The 26,603-nt window shown below is 35.2% G+C and overlaps 1 protein-coding gene across 1 annotated transcript; it reads left to right on the forward strand.

Moving 5' to 3' along the window:
- Positions 1-19,110: 19,110 nt before the first annotated feature.
- LOC144713575 (glutamine synthetase cytosolic isozyme-like) lies at positions 19,111-22,209 on the forward strand. Its single transcript, XM_078588185.1, has 13 exons — positions 19,111-19,405; positions 19,481-19,520; positions 19,601-19,704; positions 19,803-19,851; positions 20,347-20,453; positions 20,526-20,613; positions 20,673-20,801; positions 21,072-21,146; positions 21,225-21,278; positions 21,362-21,399; positions 21,482-21,641; positions 21,722-21,782; positions 21,852-22,209. The coding sequence occupies exons 1-13, from the start codon at positions 19,332-19,334 to the stop codon at positions 21,944-21,946; spliced, it is 1,074 nt and encodes a 357-aa protein (XP_078444311.1). The 5' UTR covers positions 19,111-19,331; the 3' UTR covers positions 21,947-22,209.
- The last annotated feature ends 4,394 nt before the right edge of the window (positions 22,210-26,603 follow it).

The raw sequence follows: 26,603 nt of genomic DNA on the forward strand, positions 1-26,603 counted from the left end.
TTGATGAATTTGGTATCCATCTAAGGGTTTAAATAATCCTAAAATGAAACCTGAATAAATCATCAGCCACAAAACTCGCATGCCCACATCTATTCTTAATTTCTAAGTCCAGTCCTGCATTTAATTAAATCCATCTACTTAGTCTAAGTTTTTATTCATTAAATACTTAATAACGACCAGAATATATAATACTTTTACCACCTATAAAAGGCAATCTATAATCATCCAAAGCAAAAAAGGTTATAAATGCTTCTTAAATGTTGTCTAGTGTACCTGATAATTTCCTTAAGTCATTGATGACATCAAATATGTAGTGATGAATATGTGTTTTTATGATTTATATTACTATTTATTAAGAGTACCAAATTTTCATTCACTCATGTTAAAAATTAAATTAAAATTCAGTGATGTAGTGGGTTCTAGACAACGGGATTTAACAATTTATGAACTAACCCACTTTATTTCCTTGAGTCAAGTGGTTTATTTTTTTCATGATTTCCCTAGAGCTTCATTTATGCCAGGACGCAGGTAATTGGAATATTATGATATATCAATGGTGGAGATGAAAGGGACCGAAAGTAGAATGAAGCCCACTATGGAGCAGGCCCAATATGGATCCTAAAAGGAGCTTAAGCCTGGTCAAAGGAGAGGCCTATTTTTAAGGAGACATTCAAGTGGATGGTTTATGTTTCTTTTCTATAAAGAGGGGCATGAAATTGACTAGCAGATTGCCAAATTCTAGGTTACTCAGATTGATAATCTGGGATCCTTATTTATATCCCTTTTCTCTCACATTGTAAGTATCTCTGAATTTTTGTCCCAAAATCTGTTTTGGTAGTCTTTAGTGTAGTAGTGTTTCTTGGATCCACTCCTTTTGAGTGTCAGGTTGACTGTACAAGGGAATCAGATCATCAGATTTGGAGGAAACCAAAGAAGAATGTATCATTGGCACAAAAAGGAGTGACACCAAAGGTTTATGCATTCATGGTGGTTCCTGGCTAATAGACTTAATTTATGGCAGATTATTATAGGATGTGATAGCGAAGACCCATGGGTTTCCAACATCGCAAACGATGCTCAAAAGATCATTCGACAGCTCAAGTTAGTGCATTTTTATGGAAAAAACCAGAGATCCACCACATATTTTCTGGCATTTTCACGTCAAGTCCAGAGTGATCTTGCAGGCAAAACCTAGCGTCTTCTGTCAAAAAATACCATAAGCTATTTTAAGTAGTTATTATTTGATTTCTTAACATTAAAATAATAAATTAAATTTTCTCAAAATATCTTTAAAGTTATTTTCAACATAGTTTAGGTTTTTCTTGATTGCAGTTGCTTCAAAAATAGAAGAAACTATTGCTTCTATTAGAGTTAGTTCTTATTTTTATATAAAAAACTACAAATATATAATCACATGGAAAAATAGTCTAATTGATTTTTGGCTCTCTGTGGTTTGGTTTAATTACTCAAATCTTTACTTACTAAGGAAACATTATCAATGTCTTGTTTAATCCAGGAATTACCAACAACATATACTCTTTTTCTGGTTTATCAGTCATGTTGGTGCACTAGATACCCAAGGTCGTACTGCTAATTTTCTGTGGGTTGACCTAGCACTGTTCTTAATACAAAAGTTGAAAGGGATGCCCATGATTTCAATGCAATGACTCCAGTCTAAAGCTTCAAGAATGAGACCTTTCAAAAGAGCATGCTGTATTTGTAAAAACATGATTCGACGTATTGATAATCTTAAAATTTACATCTTTTGCCAATACATTAGTTGAGAATTTATATAATTTGGAACAAATCCTTGATGTATAATCTATAGAAGTTATAGTATGTTAATTAATCAATTAATATCATGAGTTTTCTATTTTATTTTCACAAAACTGATCATAAATGCATTTTATCCAGTATAGATTATTTTATACATTTTATCATAGTATTCTGATTTTCATGGGGTTTTTGGGTATTTTATGGATTCGTTTAGCATCACACTTATGAACAAAAAAGAGTTATTAGGTTGAAATATATGTTTATAATTTTGTCAAATATAATTCAAACATATATTTTATAAGTAAAATTATTTTAACACTTTTATGAATTAGAATATAATTTTAGAATCAGCTAACGCATTTTGAGACATTTCCTGGAGTTCTGAATTTTTTTTGCCACAAAAGCAATTTGGTAAGAGAAAATTGGAGGGCCGAGAATGATTCAACTTCCAATTATGATATCTGACGATCTAGATGGGTTAAGGGCTGATAATTTGAGTGTACCTTTATCTTTTCTTTTTTCCCATTTGATTGGATCTATATCTTCTGCTTGATTCATGTAAAACGATCATGCTATTTCCCCTGTTTTGTTGGCTAAGTGAAAAAAAGTAGATTTAAAGCTAATCAAGTTTTCTGGGTGCTCATGACTAGTTGAAGTCAGAAAATAAAACAGAAGTAGAAGGTCTTTCCTGCTGTTGCGAATCATCTTGATCCTAGCTGAATATAAGGACATGTAGTGAGTGTTCTTTTGCTTACTTAATCATATTTTTCTCAACATCATCCACCCACCCACATCCACCCATCTACTTGCTCCAATTCACATCCATCCATTTACTCATCCTTCACATCCAGCTGTGCCCAATTATATACTTTAATTCTCCCATATATGTTTATCCTTATCATCTTTTTCATTTCATCAAATTTATTACTTTATTTTATATCTATTCCCATCCCCTAATTAATATCTAACAATACATTTCGTCCCTATTATACATTTGCTGTGGATACAACCATTGCTTATCATTAACTAATCAAATTATTTTAGACTTAAGATGATACATTTTTATTACTTAATTCAAATACCAGCGAGAAATTATTACTCTAAATTTTATTTCATCAAGAAGCCTGCATGGATAAGGATGTCTTTAATTTCCCTTGCATTAACGGGAAGTGGGATGTTCGCGATCACTCTAACTCACAACTGCTGACCAGGATACCCTAATTTATTCCCTCTTGGCCCATACAATAGAACTTTTTTTTTCCAACTGAGCACCAATTTATTCTTCACCCATAACTTTAAATAATTTTTTAAATTATCCAAGCATGCATCAAATTCATAACCAAAAACAAAGAATTCATCCATAACAAATTCTAAACAGTCTCCTACCAAGGCCATCATGGATATTTGACAGGGAGCTGGAGCATTACATAATCCAAACAACATTCTCTGAAATGAAAAACTTCCAATGGATGTAAAAACATTATTTTCTTTATCCTCAGAAAGAATATTTATATGAATATATCCTGAATATCCATCTAGAAAATATAAATAATTTTGAACTTTCAATTTCTCCAAAATCTAGTTGACAAGGCAAATGAATGAAAATCATTTTTAGTTTCAATTCTCCCCCTCAATCATCTCTGGTTATCATGATTCTTGTTTCCAATGGAACTACCTGCAAAAGTCTAATCGACATAGTACTATAAATTGAAAATATAATTGCAGCTTCTAACTATTTTCATATGTATGTTCTAAGTACCTTTAGCAGGATAAGATCCAATTTATGGCAGAATTCTCTAGTTGGTTTAGCATTTCCAGCGGTAAACATTTCATGAACACATGTAGATGAATATCCCCTTGATATCAGAAGTAGGTCCTGAATGGAATATTTTTACATTTGATGCCTACATGAAGATAAATAAATGATATCTAGAAATTCATAAGTTCATCCTAAAAGGGCGTATTTAACATTGATGGTAGCTATTTCAAATTGAACTTTGCCTCATCGAAGCCAATACATCATGATTCCTGTCTTCATAACTATTAAGTTATTAGGCACTTATTGAGGGGATGCACATAAATAATCATAACCAACATGCTCAAAAACACCACAAAATGATAAATATTCAGAATATTTTGCATGATATTTCATCAATTTATACATTTCAATTTCAATTTTTTTTCATTTTTTAACTAAAAATTCTATTATTCCCTTAAGCCAATTGGTGTTTACCCTAGCTGTAGCAAAGAAGAGTAGACCTAAGCTGCCAGACACATTTATAAGATCATAGAATATGTTCATTAGTTATAATCAAATCATCTCAGAAATAATTGTATTATATTTTATGACAACATTCTTAACACTAAGTTGATAAAAAAGGAAAGGACAAACTTTTTTTATTGAGGGCATCATTTTTTATAATCATTATGATTTGTACAGTGTTTTTTGTCTGTTTATTTATACGCTTTTTTGAGAGATATCACAATAAATATTTATCAAGATATTGAGATTTTAATAACACATAGCTTCTACTTTCCCAAACTTGACACTATCATATAAAGCTTTAAAATAAATTTTGAAACTAGCTCCCGAATCAAGTAATAATTTGGAAAAACTTCATTCCTCCAATGTCATAAAATTAGCTTAGCTCTTACATCCATATGGATTTCCAGAATATTTTGTTACACAGAAATAACATTTTTAACTAATTTAACTCTTTTTTGTATTATGCTAGGCGTGCACAAATTCTTCAAAAAATGAGCAGATGAGGGAGTATACAATATTTATTTACTCAGGGGAATTCTAATAGATATTTTTTAAAAAATATTGAGGAAATATTCATCATGGGCATTCAGTTTAACTTTATAATTTCTTGATGCATCATGGATAGAAATAGATAAGAGATCAAGTTTTTGGAGTTTTCTGAACATTTGAGGTTGCATTAAATCCATTTTTTACTGTTTCTAGCACAATCCTATAAAACTCATGTTATGATGAATCAGTAGCTTGGTGAAAGTATTTTGGATGGAAAGTGTGTAGAATTTCTTTGTTCCTTATTATGAAAACAATAAGAATTTAACATGAATTTCATGTCATGTTTCTTATATGGTTCCCATTTTCTGTATGATCCCAATAATTGTTTCCTTAAATGTATTCATTCTAGACATATCGATGGCCATAACGGGTTCCTGCAAAGGACAATCTACTTCCACATGATCAGTTCAAAGACAAAGTGAAATGTCTATTTGAGAAGGATAAAATGAATCAAGTCACTTCAAACTGTCGACACATGTAGTTTAATCAGAAACTTATTTTCATGATTGTTTTAATTCACCTACATAGATCCTCCCACCTCTCTTACAATTTATATTCCTTCCATTAAAATTAAAACAGCATCATAAGCATCATTTTCTTCTAAAGTGTCTGCAATTCCAAGTGAATCATCTAATATTTGAGTGTAAAAACATTTCTTAATGTTTCATAAAAAGATTGAACAATTTTTCAATCTTCTATACCATCGTATAGACATTTTTTGGGCTGTGTCCTTTAAATGTTTCTATGCTTCACCTAGGAATTCATTTGTCCTTCACAAATTATTGTATCACTATTTGATATGTGTTTTGTTCCAACTGAAAAAAAAATATTGCAAAATATTAATTCCCATTACCTTCCAAGAACCAAAATTCACAGATGAAGTTATAAACCAAGTTCTAGCTTTATCCCTACGACTAGAGGGAGATGATTAGTTTTTTATACCATAACTAGTAGCCATACATAAGTGAAAGTTTTAACAGATACGGGTGAAATATGTCTCTTCCTATGAAAAAAAATGGAATTTAGGGAGAGATGGAATCATATGATGATCAATTTTAAATTTTGATCCCTCAGATGAAGGTTGTTGAGGTAATGCATTCTTGGGCGCGCCATGTTTCATCTTTTAACTTCTTTAAACCTGCACCAAATAGCACGGTTTTGACTCCTATGGATCTGTGATAATGTTAGAAAACAATTTTGTGTAAATATTTCTCAAAAATGGCCTGAAGGTTCTGCAGAAAGCCAGAATCTAAAGATTTGTCTACAGATTTTCAAAATGAATAGCCACTTCAAGTAATATTCAAAAATATTAAATTAAAAACCCTTTCATATGAGAGAAAAAAGGACATAATAACTGCTTCCATTTTGTCGTTCACTTCATCAGCCATAAAAAATAAATATATTGATCGCATTTCCTCCATGAAGTTGACATAAATTTTGTATTCAAATTATATTTGATATATGAAATCATCTTCTTGAAAATATGATGATTTTTATTCACCTATATTTGAGCTCTTATAAAAAGAAATATTAATTCATATAAAAATATGTAACTGATGAAGCAAAACTAGACGCATTAATATGTCGTTGTAGTTAATTTCAATTCAATCATATGATTTTTTTGAAATTTTAATATTACTCAAAATGTCTATCTGAGAGCAAGGTCATATCTGTAAAAATTGGTCCATAAACGTAGATTTAATTATGGAGAAAAGAGTGTGGGGTGAAAGATATTGGGACAATACTACCAATATAAGATTTTATGATTATTATAAAATTTGTTTTAGATTTCAATGATATAGAAAACATAGAAATATGCCTGTAATAATAGGTAAGTAGGATATAAAGAAATAGTTAGAGAGATGAAGATTTTTCCAAAAGGAGAAAGCATTAGGGGAAAATACTTAGTAACACGGAGTATGGGAATATGGAAAGAGAGAGAGAAGTATGGAAATACATAAATTTAATCTAACCCTTTGATCTTCTAAGAGAAGATCGAAGTTCAAGATTAAAATGTTTTGCTAGAAGGATGGCTCATTCTGACATGAGCTTTGGGTTGGGTCAGTGCGAAGCTCAAACTTTGCCTTCTCTATATGATTTGTTCACACAGCAGCCTGCATGCTTGATTAACACATTTTATAGTTGCCCTAGCTCATCCCAGATTTTTATGAAAAAATTCCAATAATGTTAATCCCATATTAAAATGGTTAAAAAAATCAACATAATTCAAATTTAAAAGAAAAACCACTTCATGGGAGTGCGCACACGCGGCCTAATACTTTACTTTTCAGAATCATATAACATCTAAATTTAGAAGAAAAACACTTTACTGGAGTGGGCACAGGCGGCCTGATACTTTTTACCTCTTGTAGACATGGGTTTGTGTGCTACCTTTACTTGTGGTTGCAGCTGTGAACCTCGATGCTACTTTAGCACCTGTTGTGGCACCTATGCCTGCTGTTCTGCCTGGACACTCCTTCTAGGCCCTAAACATTTTGATTCTCTTTTTATGTCTAGTAATAATTAATTTTTCCTTATCATGTTTAGATCATATTCTCTGTCGTAATAATGATAAATTCATGAATAATTTGAAAGTTTATATAATATGTGAACTGATGCACGGAATGAAATTTATTCGTCATATCAAGAAATATGTTTACTAGTTCCATCTCACAGTCAATACATAGCCTTCAAACTGATAAACTAAACGAATGAATTTGAATATGTCAAGTAACATAGGAAGATAAGTTCATGTTGGCCATTATTTCTCATTTGCGAAATGGAGTCTGATTCACATAAATATTTGGCCATATAAAAAAATCTTTCTAATCAAAATTTCATAGAAAGTTGGAGGTCTAAAATGTTGATTTGCCCCATTGACCCGATGGTCAAACATACAAGTCTTTATATACACCGCGGTAGTCATTCAATGCAACTATGGCTTGCACTGTTTTAACCATAATATTGGTTATCTTCATAGGCATAATTAATGGTATAAACAAAAATCTCTTAACTAATGTGAATCCATTTAATGAGGGTTGAATTTTTTTAATCCCCTTTCAACATTCATCAAATCACATACTTGAACATTTTAACAAAATGAACATAGTCTTAATCTTCGAGAATATTGCCAAGGCTACCATTTAAAATTAGTTTTTAATTCATCATTAGTGCGATAACATGCATATTTAGTACTTTAATATGATCATATTTACATGTTTATTTGCATTAAATCACTCATATTTGCATGACATGAAGCTTAAAATGATTAAATCTATTTTTAGAATGATTGTTTGAATTTTCTGCATTTTTGGAGATTTTTCTTACGATAGGTTCTAAAAAAAAATTAATTTTGGAGTCAGAATATATTTTTTTGGGAATTTTTTGACACTGAATTTGAAACGATATGATTCTTCTAAGTCAAAACATTTATTTATTGTATTTTTTGGGGTATAATTTTATATAATATGAATTTTTAGAGATTTTAGCCTTCATTTTATCTTGCGTCACCACGTGTCGCCTTTTGATTCATCGAACGGTGATGAATCATAGCTAAAGCTGATGATTGGTGATAGCCAATCATTAACTTAGTTAATGCTTGGAGCCAACCAATCATTTAGATGTACAATCATGATTTCGCGATTCGTGAAACCATGATTGCATTTATGCCTAACGAATTTCAGAATTGGATTTTCTGGTACAGGATGATGTGGACGAATAAAAAAAAGAAAGTTTTTTTCTTCAATAAACGTGCGCAGGCCGATGCACAAAACAACAAAAAAATGCTTTTTCCTTTTTTATATTACCAATAGGGGGCGATGTGGCCGCACGATGGGATGCCACATGTACATATGGCACGCTTGTATCTGGCGTTGATGGAATAAACACAAAAAAAGAAGGGGGGATGTGGCTCCTGACGTGTCGCCACATCAGCCTTGAGAAAGAATAACTTTTTTGTCTTTTTTTGTCTGTTTGCCCTTTTTTAGGTGTTGGGCTCTCTGCCTTGGTTCGTCCATCGAAACCATGTTTCCATGGATGCGGAAGCATGTCGATCGACTCACAATAGATCTTTAAAATGAAATATTGAATGTACCTTTTTGGGGAACTTATTCCACCCTTGACATGGTCCCTTTGAGATCATTTCGAAGGCGTTCACGCCTCCCACATCTGGAAGGATCCACGTGATCACTCGGCACTTAGATCTCCACATCTTCTTCTTCAACTCTCCTTGGAGACTCTCTCCTTGGTTGAGTAGTGACCTAGAGAATGAAGAAAAGGAGGGGGCTCTGAAATCAGGCTTGCATGGTTGCTTAAAATGAGACTCCTTTCTCTCTTCATATTTAACTTAAGGTTTTTCTTAAAAACCCTACAAAGTAAAATATCTCCACTAATGCCCTTATGACCTTGTGCGCGTGACCCTCTAGGCCCATGTATCATTCTAGTTAATAACTTTAGTGGCCCAATAACATAGATTGGCCAACCTTATTAATTAACTATATCAACATATAGATTAATTAAATCAGGATTGATTTAACCCAATCAATAAGTTAAGTTTACAGCCCGTGGGGTGCCAAGCTACAGCTTGTGCTCTAGAAGATACCGAGTAGTCTCAAACTCTCTCATGGAACCTTTATCATCATTGGTTACCGTATATGTATAATCCATCATCCACGCGAGACTCTTGAACAACTTAAGGTATAATTTATCATCAAACCCTAATCCGTCATTCAATTAGTACTGATACGTAACAGGGATCATTGGAGAACAACTTCTCCAATATCCTCACTACTCAGGCCAAAGAGTTTTTTGTATCGTCTTCCTCGAGTTAATCTTCTCAAGGGTGGATGATCCTGTCTTGACCACTCAATCATCTCCGTAAGTTTCTTACTACATCCAATCTATAACTTATTTGAATCCCATGATTAGAGGCTCATAAGTCATAATCAAAATGTAGTCGTCCACTCACGAGATGTCCTTGGTGTCTCAGGTCAATGGATCACATATACAACCATGACTTGAATCAACCTGATTAACGTATAGGTATAATACCATTTATTTTATACTGATACAATTCAGTGAACTCTTTCTCCAAAGAGCACCTACTATTTGTCATTAGTGTCGCCACACTAATAGCCACAAGATGAGCTATACTTATCATATAAGTAGGATCAACTAGTACTATTATGTCCTGATAATTCGATGTCCGTCTCGACTATCCATGGAAAATAAATATTTAGAATACATGTTTAAAGACTAGTGATCACTGTATTATGATCTCATCATAATTCATAAAGTCATTGCACATACTGATGGACTTCATTGTAAACATCACACGAAATAATAATGAACCTAAATATTTTATTCAATGAACTTAAATGAACATGGTAGTGTGATTGGCTTGACGGCTACATAATATCCATCAATCTGCCACTTGGACTAAAGCCAATCACCCTTGTTCAACAATCCCATTGTTTGATAGTGACGCTCAAAGACTTGATGAGCTAGTGGCTTAGTTAGTGGGTCTGCTAAGTTGTCGGTTGATGGAACCTTCTCCATCACAATATCTCCTCGTGCAATGATCTCCCTAATCAAGTGAAATCGCCTTAGAATGTGTTTTGACTTCTGATGAGCCCGTGGCTCTTTCACTTGTGCAATCCCACCATTATTGTCGCACAACGATGGAATAGGCTCTGAGATGGAAGGAACAATGCCAAGTTCCATGATGAATTTCTTCAACCAAACTGCTTCCTTGGCGGCCTTAGCTGCTGCAATGTATTCAAATTCCCACGTCGAGTCTACGGTAGTACTCGGCGTGGAACTCTTTCAAGATATTGTGCCTCTGTTTAGTGTGAATAGGAATCTAGGCGTAGATCTATTATTGGCTGGGTCTGAATGGAAACTTGAGTCAGTGTAACCCTGGAGCTTCAACTTCTCGCTATAAATTAGAAATACATCCTTAGTCCTTCTCAAGTATTTAAGGATGCATATCACTACCTAGAGTTCCTCTCCTAGGTCTGCCTGAAATCTTCTCGTAACACTTAGAGTAAAGGCAACATCAGGCCTGGTACATAGCATCGCGTACATGATGGGTCCAATAGCTGAAGCATATGGAACTTTAGACATCATCGCTCTATCTTCAGGAGTCATAGATAGCCTGGCCATTAAATGTTATTGTGATATTCGAATCACTAACTAGATTGATACATGGGCCTACGCAAACAATGTTTTGGATCATCAGGTTTTAATAATCTATTATAAGTATGTTTTAAATATTTTGTTGCATGAATAATTTAAGTTACACCTCAATCACAACTCGAGAACCTAACAATGAGAGTTATTTCTCCACCAACTTTGCCATCAATTGTGTTATTCTATCTAGATATTTTGATGTCCTCCTTAATTATCATTCTTGTATGAATATTTAGAACACATATGTAAAGAATAGTGTTCTATGTAATATGATCTCATCATAGTTCACAGCGTCGGATCATGTATTCATTAACTTATTTACAAGCATCGTATGTGCATTATGCTTGTTAATATTTTATGAATGAACAGTAAATGTAATATGGAATGTTTGAGTGGATTTCCAATCACATCTATTTTAGTCTTAGTATTTATTCACTTATAGTGTGATAAAAATAGTTTGCTTTCAAATGTAAAAGCGCCAATGTTCCATCATAAGTTAAAAAACTATCTAAGGAACTTTGATTAAGGAGATTATTCATGTCCATAGTTTTAGTTTTATGTTGATATTTTACTTTAGACTTGAGAAAAAATATTTTAAATACTATATAAGAAGTAAAAGTAAGCGGTCGGTCCATACAAAACTACAATTTCATTACTTTCTTGAACTTATGATGGGACATTGGTGCTTTTACTTTTGAAAGCAAACTATTATTCTCATACTATTAAGTGAATAAAACTAAAATAAATGAGTGAAAAAGTAAAATAAATAGTCTTTTTGACTTTCTAATCTGTTTTAAATTTATATGATGTATTTAGTAAAACAAATACAAGTTAAGCACTGAAATGATTCTGATAATTTATAGTTAAATTTATTGGATCCAAAAAAGGGGAACTTGGTTTCTTGAATTATCATAAATTTTCTTGGAATTAATTTATCAGAAAAATAAACAAAAATGATGAATATGATACTAAGATAGTTTTATTGGATTTATGTAAATGTTATAATTACTAGATATTTATAATACTATTTAGATATTTAGATATTTTTATGATTTTTTTTCTGATTTTGTTGATATTTTTAAAAGAATGAAATGTCCTATGTTATCTCCCTGACGGTTGGTAGCAATGGCAGAGTTTGGGTTTTGGGTTGTCTTGCCTAGTTTAGGCCAGCTTAGCCCCATCACAGCATTGTAAAACCAGGTTTGGGGTGCCGCAACCTTTTCCGAAATTGAATAAAATTTGGTTAAGTCCAAAATGGTAGCCCCCGATGGACCAGTGGGTGCACCCCTGCAGGTTAAATAATGTTGACCTTTCAGAATGCCTTATCCTGCCGGCCAGCATCTGCTGGATCATATTCAAAGTGAGGGCAAAGAGTGAGAAACAGAGAATTTATACAAATGGGATATAAAAGGCGCCTTAACATTTTTTATTATGTTGCCTTGCCATGTTGCTTCATTTTTCATATTGGTTGAGCGCCTTTGTTTCTAATATCGGCTGATCTCTCTTAATAAGTGAATGAAGGCTAAATTGGTTGATCAAGATGTGTCTTATACCCCTCTAATTGATCATTTGAAAGCCCAAAATGACCCTTTGGTCCCATTCTCCCAATGAAGTAGCTCTAATAAATCCACCAGTTCATTGGTAATGTCCCATTTAATTTATTGAAATTTCTGCACACATGGATCAATAAAATATTGATCAGGTATAATTACTTGAGTTCAAACAAGTCAACCATAGTTAAAATGCTCATAAAATGCAAATTTTGAAAATAATGAGTGATGTAGGAATACTCAGTTAATTCAGGTAATAACATGATAAATTCAGGATTAAGGATTTTAAAATCATATACAATATTTTATATTAACAATTCTTTTATCATGTTATTATACCCCCCACTTTATTCATTTCTAAGGTACTAGCAATGAATAAAGTTGCTAGTCCCTTGGCAATGTCATAGAATTTCTCATTTGAGCTGTCCATCTATCATTTGAAACATAGAACATAAATGCATGAAGTGTTAATAAATACTAAGCACACTTCTAGAATGAGTACCTCAGGAATGTGTGAGCCACACATCTTCTTCAGGAATATGTGAGCCAGCCCCTCTTGGTTTGGAAAGAGTTGGTGTTCATGTGAAATGAATCATACTTTTCTCTAGATATGATACTGTAATCCCAAAGATATTCCCACATCTCCCCTTATCTAATTCACTTATTCACTGGGCCAGCTACTCATTGCTTGAAAATATCACATGGGTTCATTCTACCTAAAATTCAGGAATACACCTTCTCTTGATGAACACACAATCTCTAGAGATGGAACCAGTCAAAAACTGGGATGATGAGAGTAAAAAATGATGAATGCTATGTGTATGAGAGAGATAAGATAAGAAATGAACAAAGGGGGGTACTACGAGATGAAATTATTCAATATAGCCCAGCAGGAAGATGAATGTCAGACATGCATGTCTACACCTTAAGAACCGGAGAACAATAAAAAAGTTGAATGAGTCTTCTAAAAATTCAAATCCTAATGACATTTCTGAATTCCTCTGGTTTTTCTTGGGTCTATGGTTTCCATTCTTTGTTTTTTTATTTTTGGTTTTTTGAAATAATGGGGATGAAATCGATTGTGTCTAATGCAAAACACTTTATTAGATGGTGGTGTGAGAGAGGGTCCTCTCAGATGTTAATCTACAAAAAGGGACAGAGAAATGCATCTGAAAATATTAAAAATCATCCTAAGCTATTGTCACCTGCCGAATGAGATGAATGTTGCTTTTTCTTCATGGCTCTTTGTCATTTATCCTTCAATCATTGTTTCTTTAAATTAGGAATGGACCCAACCAAGATTTCCAATGACTGAATCACTTTCCTAATTGTAATTAGGAACTAAAACCAAGGATATGTTTTTCATATACGGGGGTTTATTTATATTTCTGAGACCATGAATGGACAGAGGAGATAAAAAGAAAATTATTGTTATCTCTCCTCCTTGATCTACAACACTGATCGCGAGTGCGGCTTCAGAATACTTAGTTTTCTCAAGGAGGATGCATTACAATCCATGTTTTAAAATATGGTTCATTCATACTCAGACACACGACCTTCAATTCATAAAAAAACCATTAATAATTGGAATAAAAAGCACGCTTTTGATTACATGAGAACACGTGTTATTGAGGCTTTCAATGTGCTATTTTCTCTTCTTCGAAATGTATGGTGCCACATGTGCACTTGACTAAAAATAGGTTGGTGCATGTATTCCTTTTAAAAGGGATTTATCTCTTTTTTAGGCGTCCTACACATCAGAATGTATTTTTTACAACAAAAAATATTCCTTTTTCCTATTGGTTGTGCGTTCTCCAATGAAAAAAATTATTAAAAATGTCTTGAGGAACAGGTCAAAGTCATTGGGCGTAGCCAATGCTCCAAAGACTCCAAGCATTGGGTGCAATCCAAACTTATCTGATTGTGATATCTGGTAGAGTGGAAGTAATAAAACAACATTTAAACACCCAAAAAATAAATACAAACATAAAATTACACTTATAAATTGTAATGTCAGATAATTATATTAAAATATATAAAATAGAAAATATAAATTATTTTAAGTTTACATACCATGCTTTTATGGTCAATTCAATGATACTAAAATGTAAAATATATGAAATTATTATTAAGATCATCATGCTACTTGTAACTAACAATAGCATGCTTGACATAAAAATAAAAAGATGATCTCCTAATGTATCACAAAAATGGATCGATGTAGGCCAGAGAGATGAAGCTGCCCTCAAAACAACTGCTTCTAAGTCATCAGATATCTTATTTAAAATTTTGAGCATTCTACATCAGATATCTTATTCTGGAATCAGCTTTGGGTCAAAGGCCCTCATCGATTCCAAAATTTCACAGGGGTTGGGCATAAAATTTCTTATCTTCCACACATCTAAAATGTGTGTCTAAATCACATTACAATATGTACCCCAATGAAGAAGATAAACTAGTAAGACATTATAAATAAACATTAGATGTACGACATGGCGTCATGAGTTATGAGTCACCACATATAATACGAGAAAATTATTTTCAATACCATGAAGAAAGATATATATGGCCCATATATTGAACAAGAGTTTTACTGTTCAAAGGGTGGATTTTTAATTGAAGTGCAAGTATTAATAGTCATGATATATGGGCCAAAACATTGGGCAGAAAAAAAATAAAAGATGAGAAGCTGTACAACCTTTGGTCATTAAGATTATATGTCATATATAATATGGTTAAATAACTTGACATTATGATTGGGGGCATTCAACCAGGATACCTGGGAAAAATGAAAAAACAATGGATGCCAAACTGTACTAACATGACTTAAATAAGAATGGAAACTATTAAAAACATTTCAAGGCTTGGAGACCATATACTTGGCTTTTTCCATAAGTCACAATATACCACATTTTTTCTACAAATTCACCATTCAAAATCAAGATATCTCAATCATAATTATTTATCTATAAAATAAAATTTATATAAAGTTTTTATCCAAGGTTTAAAAGGTAATACCCATCTTGGTTCCCAATTGTCATATTAAAATTTCATAGACCAAGTGCTACCGTTGCCTGTGCATAGGACCACTTCCCACTCCTGTTATTATTTAGTTTTGAGCCTGTTGAGGTTAGTATTTAGATATGATATAACTATAATTCATGTTTTAGTAACAATTTTTATGGTGTAATGATCATAAACCAAATTAAATAATAATTACATTAGCTTTCCACACTTGCGATATTGTATTTATTTATTTCGAATTATTATCAATGATAAGATAATCAACCACTGTAATTTATTTATTAAATTTACATTATTATTATATTTTATGGAATTTATTAAGTTTTAAAAACATTATTTCATAAATATTCAACTTTATAAGTCCGACTGCATATATTTGGGTTTCTGAAGGGTCCATAATTAGTTTACGACTTTCTGAATATTTAAATATAGCCTGCCATGTGTCTTAATCATATGGATTTTTGTTTTAGTGCAATTAAATATTACAATTGAATGATAGAAAGGTGACAGCGAAACTATGATATCAAATTTTAAAAATAAGGGATCATTGTCACATTTGAAAACAATATGCTGAATTACATTATTTTTTGGTGAGCATGACACGTGCCATTGGGTAAAATAAACAGAAAATGCCTCAGAAAGGTTCATAATTTTGAGAAAAACTATCATTACTGCAGAGAATTCGAAAACAGATCACCATAACAATGACGTTAAAAATTATGATTAATGCTACCTTTTAAATTTGCATGAAATGGTGGAGGAATTTCATAAGTGCGTGATGGGGTGCGGTTGTGAGACACCGTCAATGAGTTGTGGATTTTTTCTGCATAATGTGTTATAATATTTAACATATATGATTAGTCTAATTTTTTGTGCTTGACAATGAAAATTTTGATAGTAATCCTTGAAAATTATCATATAAAACTCAATATTTATTAACATTGTATTCTTGATACGTGAAAATTTAAGGGTTTTGAGTCCATGTTTTCTCTTTGTTTCTCATGCACGTCCTCTATACTATGAGTTGAGACACATATGTTTATAAAAATCATCTTAGAATTTATTCTACAATTTCAGGCCGAGTTAATAAATAATTTGGAGATTAATCATGTTTTTTGGTAAGCTGAGTTAAGTGCAAGTCAGAGTCAATTCAGGGATAGTGTAAATCACCACAGAGGAGAAAATCTCCATCAACTAGGCTCCCAGGTGCATTCATAGAACCACCTTTATCAAGATCCATACAAATAGAATATAGCTAACTTCCTTTAAAACGTATCAAACACTTACATTTTATCCATTACTGACTTGTCAATATTGTTCTAGCTATTGCACTCTGAACTACCTAATTACATATTTCTCTCAAGTCTGAAACATTCAATAAACATGCACTTCTTCATTCTTATTCTGTGAGGTGGCCAATATTTACGCTGTTTAATATCAAAAGAATTATGATAAACTATTAATATTTATACATTTAATTACATTCTGATCATCAACGATTAATAACCTAAATTAAGTTTATCATGATGGTACACTGGGGATGAGTTTTCTCTGAAACTCATCACCAGTGTAAGACAATCCTATCCAAAGATTAGATGACAAGTTAACTCATTCTAAAGTTTCAAGAGAAAATATCCATAAATACAATAACTTTCAGATAATATTTACTACACCATGATTAACATTTTCATAACGAAATGTACTACTTCTTCCACAACCAGAAGGGCAAATTACGTCAGTTAAACAAAATTTGGAATTTCTGTACTCATTAATTTAGTAGAAGATGGGAACAGTGGCAGGAAGGAAAATTGCTGCAGCCTTTACAATAAATGGATCAATAGTAAACATTATCTCATAAATACATTATTGGATACACCAGACCAGACGGGGGGGCCTCCAACCCAACTTGTACAGTAGATTGGGCTGCGTAATAGTAAAAAAAAACTCCCGACAGGGTTTGCGATTTGAAAATTTCAGACGAAAGTGCGACCGGCGTATCAAAATATTGCGTTCTGCTCTTCATAACTTAACATCATAGAAACATTTGATAGCCGAGTTTAAAAAATAATCTCCGGCGTCAACGCCATGAATTGCCAGATGGATAAGGCCGGCAACTTGCGAATAATGGGAAACAAATAATGGGATGGACGGACCTAACACTTCGAAGAAATTCGCTCTACGATCATTATCGCTACAGTAAAAAGATGATGAAATTAATCATGCGGCGCCCTCTCGCGTGCTTCTAAACCCTAACGGGTCTTAATATAAGAGAAGAAACCAGCAGAGAGGGCGAGATGTCGAATGCGAAGTAGATTCCAAATGAGGTACGGGAAAACGGAGATGTCATAAATTTCGTGGACAAAGCGTGCCAATCTAATATAATTTTTTTTTTCGTTTTGGTCCGTTTCGGCAAGGCCACGTATCAATGCAATCAACGATGGAGATGACTGACGATGAGAGATGGGAGATGGCTGCATCTTCTATGGACGGGGACTGGCGAATGAAACTAATTATAGAAAAGATGATGTAACAAGATGAGACATACAGTGCATGGTTTTCTCTGTGCGACAGCCGCGGAGGACCTTTCGGAAGATATTCTAATCATGTTAATAGGCTTTAACTGAATAATTTACAATCCCATGCGCGTCCTCTTCCCGCACGCACCCGGAGGTTTGAGTATGATGCTTTACAAAAAAAGGAATGCTCAATTCTATGGTCCCAATTTGTTCAACCATTTGGAAAAATCAGACGTCGCGGCGCTTTCGGTGGTTGGATAAAAGATCACGCGCCAACCACGAATTTTTTTTTTTTAAGAAGTCGTGAAAACGTAATATGACGTCGCAGAGCGCTATTGTTAAACTTACCATATTTTTATTCTGATGAATTTCCGAACCAGTAGGAAGGACGAAGGATGAGACAGGAAACACCAACTGCGGGAAGAAATTTCTAACAAAAAAACGATGGGAAAACGTAGGATGCGAAGCGGCGCGCCATCGTTAAAGTTGCATAGTATATTATCCCAATTGTATTCAGTTCCTTTGCTGGTAGATCGACCCATTAAATATCAAGCATCCGTCGGAAGAGGAGAAAAAACCAAGGCGTAGCTCATCCTCAAATTTACCTGATTAAATTCTGCTATAGTTGGTACATCGGAGGGAAATCTTGCTCTCTCCCCCCACCCCCGACATTTACTCCATAGTCATTCATCTATGGTTGCATTAGTCTATTTCCCGATCCAGATAGGCTGATAGGACTGGAATCTAATGCAACATTGATTTCAGTTAAATCAGACGGAGTTTTCAAAGAGAGAGCTTCCGAAGGAATCTACCAACATAAATGGCTAGTTTTTCAAGGTCTGTAGGCCCCATTTCCCACCAGATTCTTAAAACTGCCGCATCAAGTAAACTAGTTATTGTTGTATAATCACCAAGGTAAACTAGTATTCTTAAACATAAGCGCTACTCCGTGCTTGGAAGATCACGCGCGCATGGCCATCTCATAAATGAAAAAATTTGACTTATCGGGCTGTTGGAAAACGACGTCAACTTATGGCGAGGCTCCGATCCAGTCGATTCCGTCAACTCCGAATCCTGCCCGTGATGGACCCCTCAGATCCTATCGAATGAACGGTTGTGATTCACCCAGCTGGCCGACGTGGGCATTACCGTCATTCAATATTTTATCCATAATATCTTGCTTCTCGCTATCATAGGGAGGAGAGAAGGTTAGGCCCACGAAGGAAAGCTACTGTCCCAAGTTACCAACGGCGGGTTTGGGTGCTGACTTTGCTGTTGAGTCTTCTTCTTCCTCTCGTCACCCACTCAGAGAGAGCAGAGAGGCGAGAGGATTCTTTTCATGAGCTGAAATCGGTCTATAAAAGGCCTCCCTCTTCCCCATTCCTCACCCACAAAGCTACGAGATTACAGCCACATTTCCAGGAGCAATTAGTCGCGGTTCTTCCTACTCTGTCCACTGACATGGCCCTTTTAACCGAGCTCCAGAACCTTGATCTCACAGGGACTACGGAGAAGATCATCGCCGAGTACATATGGTGAAAATAACTCCTCTTTCCTTGTTTTTTTTCATGTACTTCTTCCTTCCTCGTGTCTAACTCTCTCTCGAACAGGATCGGCGGCTCTGGGCTGGACATGAGGAGCAAAGCGAGGGTATGAATGCTAGCGAATCTCTTGTTTTTCTGTCCCCTCTTTTCCCCTGTTTCTGACTCCGAAAATCTCGTTTCGCGCAGACCATCGCCAAGCCAGTTACCGATCCCAAGCAACTGCCCAACTGGAACTACGACGGCTCTAGCACCGGTCAAGCCCGCGGGGAGGATAGCGAAGTCATACTCTAGTGAGCATACCGTTTCTTACCCAGATTGAATTCTCTCCTAAATCGTCATTACATCGATTTGAAACCCGATTCTCTCTCTCTTGTCTGTGATTCCTCAGCCCCCAGGCCATCTTCAAGGACCCGTTCAGGCGGGGCAACAACATTCTCGTATGTCTCTCTCTCTCTCTTTCCCTCTCTCTCTCTTTCTATCTCTTTTTCTCTCTCTCTCTCTCTCCTTCTCACTCCCTTCCTCGTCCAACTCTCTGTCTCTCCCTCTCACTCTCTTCCTCTTCCAATTCTCTCTCTCTCTCTCCCTCTCTCCCTCTCACTCCCTTGCTCTTCCGATTCTCTCTCTCTCTCTCCCGCTCACTCCCTTCCTCTTCCAATTCTCTCTCTCTCTCTCCCTCTCTCCCTCTCACTCCCTTGCTCTTCCGATTCTCTCTCTCTCTCTCTCCCTCTCACTCCCTTCCTCTTCCAATTCTCTCTCTCTCTCTCCCTCCTTCCCTCTCTCCCTCTCACTCCCTTTCTCTTCCAATTATCTCTCTCTCTCTCTCTCTCTCTCTCTCTCTCTCTCTCTCTCTCTCTCTCTCTCTCTCTCTCTCTCTCTCTCTCTGGATTATCTTCATTTGCTCTGTGGCTGAGATGGTTTGACGTGGGAATCAGGTGATGTGCGACTCCTACACGCCAGCAGGAGAGCCGATCCCCACGAACAACAGGCACAAGGCGGCGCAGGTCTTCAACAACCCCGCAGTCATTGCCGAGGGGACCTGGTAAATACCCAGCGAAAGTTTCTTTCTTCTGGCTCGTTTGTTTCTTGGTATCTGCTAATCTCTCGAAACCAGGTTTGGACTGGAGCAGGAGTACACCCTCCTTCAAAAGGACGTGAACTGGCCCCTCGGTTGGCCTCTCGGCGGCTACCCACCTCCCCAAGTGAGCTCTTTTTCATCTTCTTCCTCTCTGTTTCTCTCTAGCTAATCCTTCTCTCGCAGGGTCCTTACTACTGCGGCACCGGCGTCGATAAGGCGTTTGGGAGAGACATCGTCGATGCCCATTACAAGGCTTGCATATACGCTGGGATCAACATCAGTGGGATCAACGGCGAGGTCATGCCCGGCCAGGTCAGAACTCTCTCTCTCTCTCTCTCTCTCTCTCTCTCTCTCTCTCTCTCTCTCTCTCTCTCTCTCTCTCTCTCTCTCTCTCTCTCTCTCTCTCTCTCTCCCTTTCTCTCTGTCTCTCACTCGCTTTCTTTTTCTCTCCGTCTCTTTCCCTCTCTCTCGCTCTATCTATCTCTATCATTATCTCAATACCTATCTCAATCTCTCTCGCTCTCTCTATCTCTCTCGCTCGCTTGCTCGCTCTCTCTAAGTAAACTCGGGTTGTTTTCACAGTGGGAGTTTCAAATCGGACCGTCGGAAGGGATCGCAGCCGCGGATCAACTCTGGGTCGCGCGTTATGTCTTGGAGGTGAGCTAGAGAACTTATCCTCAGTAATTTTTTTATTATCTCTGCTTATTATTCGTCTTTGCTCCTGATGAAAAACAGAGGGTCACTGAGGCCGCGGGAGTCGTCCTGTCCTTCCACCCCAAGCCAATCAAGGCGAGATCATCCTCTTCTCCCTGCTTTCTCTCTTACGCTCTTTCTCTCTCGACAACGGTTTTGACCTTGGGGACACCAAACAGGGTGAGTGGAACGGCGCGGGTTGCCACACCAACTTCAGGTGAGAATGCAGCGAACCATAATTGATTAACTTGATTCTGAGGAAATCATCTGAGCTGATAGAATTTGTATATTATCTGCAGCACTAAGCCGATGAGGGACGAGGGCGGATACGAAGTGATCAAGAAGGCGATCGAGAAGCTCGGACTGAGGCACAAGGAGCACATCCAGGCATACGGCGAGGACAACGAGCAGCGTCTCACCGGCCGTTGCGAGACCGCCGACATCAACACCTTCAGATGGGTACGCTCTAAACCAAAAAAAAAATGAGAAATTTCGGAAAACCCTAACCCTAATTCGAGCTTGGGATGGCAAATTGACAGGGTGTGGCTGACCGGGGCGCTTCGATCCGCGTCGGACGGGATACCGAGAAGGAGGGGAAAGGTAGTGATCTGATATTATCATTGCGAACTGAACTTCTTCTTTGACGACGGTTTTGTTTTGGGGGGCCAGGTTATTTCGAGGACAGGAGGCCGGCGTCTAACATGGATCCTTACGTGGTGACCGCCATGATCGCCGAGACCTCTATCCTTTGGAAGCCGACCTAAGAGCAAGCCCCTTCGTTATCGTCTCGAGGGCTTTCTTCTTCGAGGTCTGGTCGCCGTCGTTGTCGTCTTCGCCGGCTGTGTCCGCTGTTTTACTCAAGCTTTTCTTCCTTGATTCTCGTCCTGGTGTGACAACAATAATCAACGGGGTAGTAACCATGACGGTCAATGACCCTGGGGGACCTCCATGTCCAAGTGATCTGTCCCTGTTGCAATGGACAACAAAGTGCGGCTCAGATTTTATAATTTACTACTTCTCTCTCAAATGCCATAATGCACCGTATGATTTACAGTTAAATTTTGATAAAATATTATGGTTTGGAGAGTTGCAAATTTGTTTGGAGTTTCACTTATGGGCAACTTGAATCTAGTGAAAAGGTGCTAATTAATGTCATTGCCAGGTGTAAAATTCAAAGTAGTGGTCCACAGTTAGATTGTGAATGATAGATAAGAAACAAGATTGTGTGAAAATGAGACTTTAATAACTCAAACTTAGGGTTAAATTTAGGTCGTCGTTTGATTTTAAATTTAATCGATAAAATTTATAAAGTGATACTCATGTAATAATTTGAGATAGTGGATGAGTACCGATCATCTCCACATGGAATGGATCTTAGGATTTAATTATCTCTAGACAGTGATTCAGGTAGGACGAAGAGGAATACATACAGGGTAGGAGGTAGTGATGTGATGAAGACAGTGAGATGAAACCTTGGTACTAATTATTTAATGGGGATCTAACGGTTCATAAGAAGAGAACTAGGTAGGATGACATGAATGAGATGAATGCAAATGAGGAAGTAGGACGGACGAAGACATAAAGGGAAGATGATGGATGTAGAAAATGAGTAAGAAGGGACGGTAAGGAAATTAGTGACTTATAGTTTATAACTTTTATGGTGAATATATCCAGGCACCTGATCAGGATTACATACAAGATGTGTGATGGATGATGATAGATTGGAATGGAAATGACAAAATGATAAATATCTACCTAGACATTGTACTGAAGAATAATCAATGTACAACGCGAGACTAGCCTTACATCCTTATGTTGTGCCGGGATCAAGGCAATTTCTTGATGGTGATCAGCCTCTCCACTTCTTTATTGACCTTCTCCATGAAAGCTGGATGGATCTTCAAAAATACCACTCTCTTTCAACTAGCCTTTCTAAGAGGAAGTGAATTCAAAGATGTCATTTATAAAGAACAGGGCCCAATTTACAAATCCAATCATATGGATAGATAGAGGAGGGAAAGATGAAGCTGCCCTAAAATTCAGCTCACTCGACATTCTTCATCATTGGATTCCTGGTCATTTATTTAAACCAAATGTTTCTCTCCTCATCCTTATTGCCCTCAGCACATTACTTTTAGGGTTTTTGTCCATAGCGCCAGCATTAAATGTAATGACTGGCCTGGATTCTCTTGTGTTATTCTCTACCAACGGCTCCACTATGCCACATTTGCTTGCCGTAAAAACAGAAGAAAAAAATAATCACTAATAAGAGAGGTGCGACGTGGCAACACATCAGCACGTACCACGTCCACACCTTGTATTTTTTGCTACGAACCCCACATGAGTGTCACATCACTTGTGCATGGCATGTGTGTTCAACGATTTGCCTATATGTGACACATGGTTGGCGCCATCAAATTTGACTTTGAAAAGTGAAAAAATAAAACCAATAGTCAATCATTGGTCGTTATGGCGTCACAATTTGCGATGCCATAATTCTGCTTTTTGCCAATGATTAGCACCCCAATCATTATGGAAATCAGTGATTTGCCACCACAGAAAATTCTGATGACAACATGTGACATTGTAGATAATTAACCAAAAAAGGAATTAATTCATAAAAAATATGATGTAAGTCCTAAAATTACAAATATTCTGACTTAGAAAAATCATATCTGTGGGAATTTACTGTCAAAAAATCAGGAGAATTCGTATTCTAACTGAAAACTATTTTCTTTCAGAATATAAAGTTATAAAATCCCTCAAAATATCTAAAATTTGAGTAACTTCAAAGTATTGTTCTAAAAATAAATTTAATCATTTAAAGCTTGATTAGACACATAGATAATCAATTTAATCCAAATAAATATGTGAATATGATCATATTGACTAACTAAAACGGTGTACTATCAGAAATTTTGATGTCATTCAATAATGAAATATAGCCGATAGCATAGTACTTCTTGATGTATACATATCATATGGAGTTATAATCACCAAATTTATCTTGGCTTCTCTGGTAGGATTGCAAAGGTTGGTTACTTTAAATCAGATTACCCTTTTGTAAAACAACTTGAGTTAAATTTTTTCCTTGTGAAGTAACTAGACGTGACCATGTAGTTATTTTTCAAGTAAAAAAAACTCCAGTACTTACTGGCTAGCTTCTTATTCATGACGAAAAAAATCAACACTCTATGGGTCTACATTTATTGGCTAGTTTTTCTTTTATTGCTTCATATTTTTCAATAAGGAAATGAAAGTAACAAGTGGTGGCATCCATAACTCTATCTTTTTCTAGAAGCTTGATACATCCAGAACCCGAAAAAAACTAAATTGAATACAAAATATTTTCAATTTGTCTTTTATATGAAAAAAAAGTATTCTGTTCATGAAAAAGCATTTTGTCTTCTGATTGGCGTTTAGTGTTCCATGTTTACCCACTAGTATATTTTCACTATGATTTGTATTTTAGCATTTTTTTTAAAACCGATAGGAATAGGAGCTAATGAAATATCTTTGATCTTGTTACTACTATCTCGTGTCACATATATCCATCAATTTATCAAGCCATAAAATTTTAAAATAATTTCAAAACTTAGAATTTAAGCACATTACCATACATTTTTTAATTTGACCACCTAATATTTTTTAATTCTATTATAGGGTTTTATACTTAAAATTTAAAGATTCTATTAATTTGGACATGAAAATTACAGGAAAACCTCTCATTAATTTGACCACCTAACGAGAAAACAACTTTTGATAAATTATTATGTTAATTTTCCGAGCATTTTCATTTTAAAATCATATCTACAAAAACATTTCTCTCTTAATTTTCAGAATAATTTCATAAATCTGATTGGCTTTAAGTAAAATAATAGCGTTTCAATTTATAGTGATGAACTCCCTTCAAAACTCTCTAAAGAGTTTTTGGTTATATCTTCATGAATATTTATGAATAAATTACTTCACGATAATTTGATCATGAATCACTATCAACTACAAATTATTTAGTGGCTAAAATGAATATTCAACTGATCGAGTGTCCTTATATACAATCGTCAATCTATTCAGGTGAATTAATTAGTTTACTCATAGCCTATCCTAAAATCTAATATCTCCATTCGATTAATTTTTGACATTAACTTTAATAAAAATCCTTTTCAATTAAAAAAAATTGTCTTAAAAATGATTTTATGATTTTATGCAATATTATTGACAGAAGCTGATGATCCATTTTTGTATCTATTTCCGCAGTTAAATAAATGTTATATTAATTGGAGAACATTAATCATACTTGAATTGATACTACATTGATATGTTTTTCAAGGGCATCACTAGTGTGCAATCTCAATTTTCATCGGTGTTATCAGTAGTATATGGTTATGATAGTCATTGACTCTCATCATTGAATTTTTTAGCATTAAATATGTTATATTTAGTATATATAGCACAATGTGTATCATAATAATGGTATGTTTATATTGAAAGTTTTTTATTGAGATATTAATTCATTATTAATCATTTTGTGGAATTTGAGGTTTGAAGGAAAAAAGAGTGAGGCAGTATATTGGGCTTTGTAAAGATTGTTCATATTTTAGGAGATCACGTTTGGTTTGAATTTAAATGGACAGGTAAACTCATCCAACGATCCAATCGGGGCCATTAGACATCACACGGGAGGTAGATTCATCCAACAATCTCCAGATGGGATGGGTTTTTGGCTAGGAAAGGAAAAAATCTTCCCATTGGAGTGATGAACAGTAGATTACTAGAAGTGGATGAAAAATCCACGTCAATTAGAATTTTTTTAAAATTATTATTATTATTGAAGACAATATTTTAAAAGCATTCTTAATTTTAATTATTATTATTATTGAATATAAATTAGGGTCTATAAATACACTTTATAGACCCTAATTTATAGGACAAAATTTATGAGAACATAAATTAAGTGTGTTATCAACCCACGTACCACCTCGTATCATAGGAAGGCAAGAACAGCTCTGTAAGAACAAAACAGCCCTTAGAACCACGATTTTAGACATAGTTTAAAACGTGGGACTAAAATCAGCTATTTTGGTAAGAAATTGGCCATTTTTCTATAATGGAGTATAGGAGTTATAGTAACAGGTAATTTTCCCCTGTTGTGTGACGAAGGAAAATTTCAGATGAAAAAAATTTTCATTGTATTTTAGTGAAATGAATTATTTTTTAATGTGATTTTTTTGCTCACATTGACCTCTTCTGTGGAATTATGATTATCTCCCTTCCTGAGACAGCAGATAGCCAAAAAGGAAGAGGTGAGAGAAATAGAGTAAAGGGCATGAATTGGAAAAGGGAGTTACATGAAGCATTATACTGTAATTGTGAAGGGAAAGAAGAGTGGGATGAATAGATTCACTTGGTTTACTAAAAGAG

Source organism: Wolffia australiana, chromosome 16, assembly GCF_029677425.1.
Source record: "Wolffia australiana isolate 7733 chromosome 16, ASM2967742v1".
NCBI classification, from domain to species: domain Eukaryota; kingdom Viridiplantae; phylum Streptophyta; class Magnoliopsida; order Alismatales; family Araceae; genus Wolffia; species Wolffia australiana.

Excerpts from the sequence above, each read along its gene's own strand:
- LOC144713575 (XM_078588185.1), top strand. The coding sequence starts at position 19,332 with ATGGCCCTTTTAACCGAGCTCCAGAACCTTGATCTCACAGGGACTACG. Across the intron at positions 20,454-20,525 it reads GTCATTGCCGAGGGGACCTG|GTTTGGACTGGAGCAGGAGT; the intron begins GTAAATACCCAG and ends TCTCGAAACCAG. Across the intron at positions 21,642-21,721 it reads ACATCAACACCTTCAGATGG|GGTGTGGCTGACCGGGGCGC; the intron begins GTACGCTCTAAA and ends GCAAATTGACAG.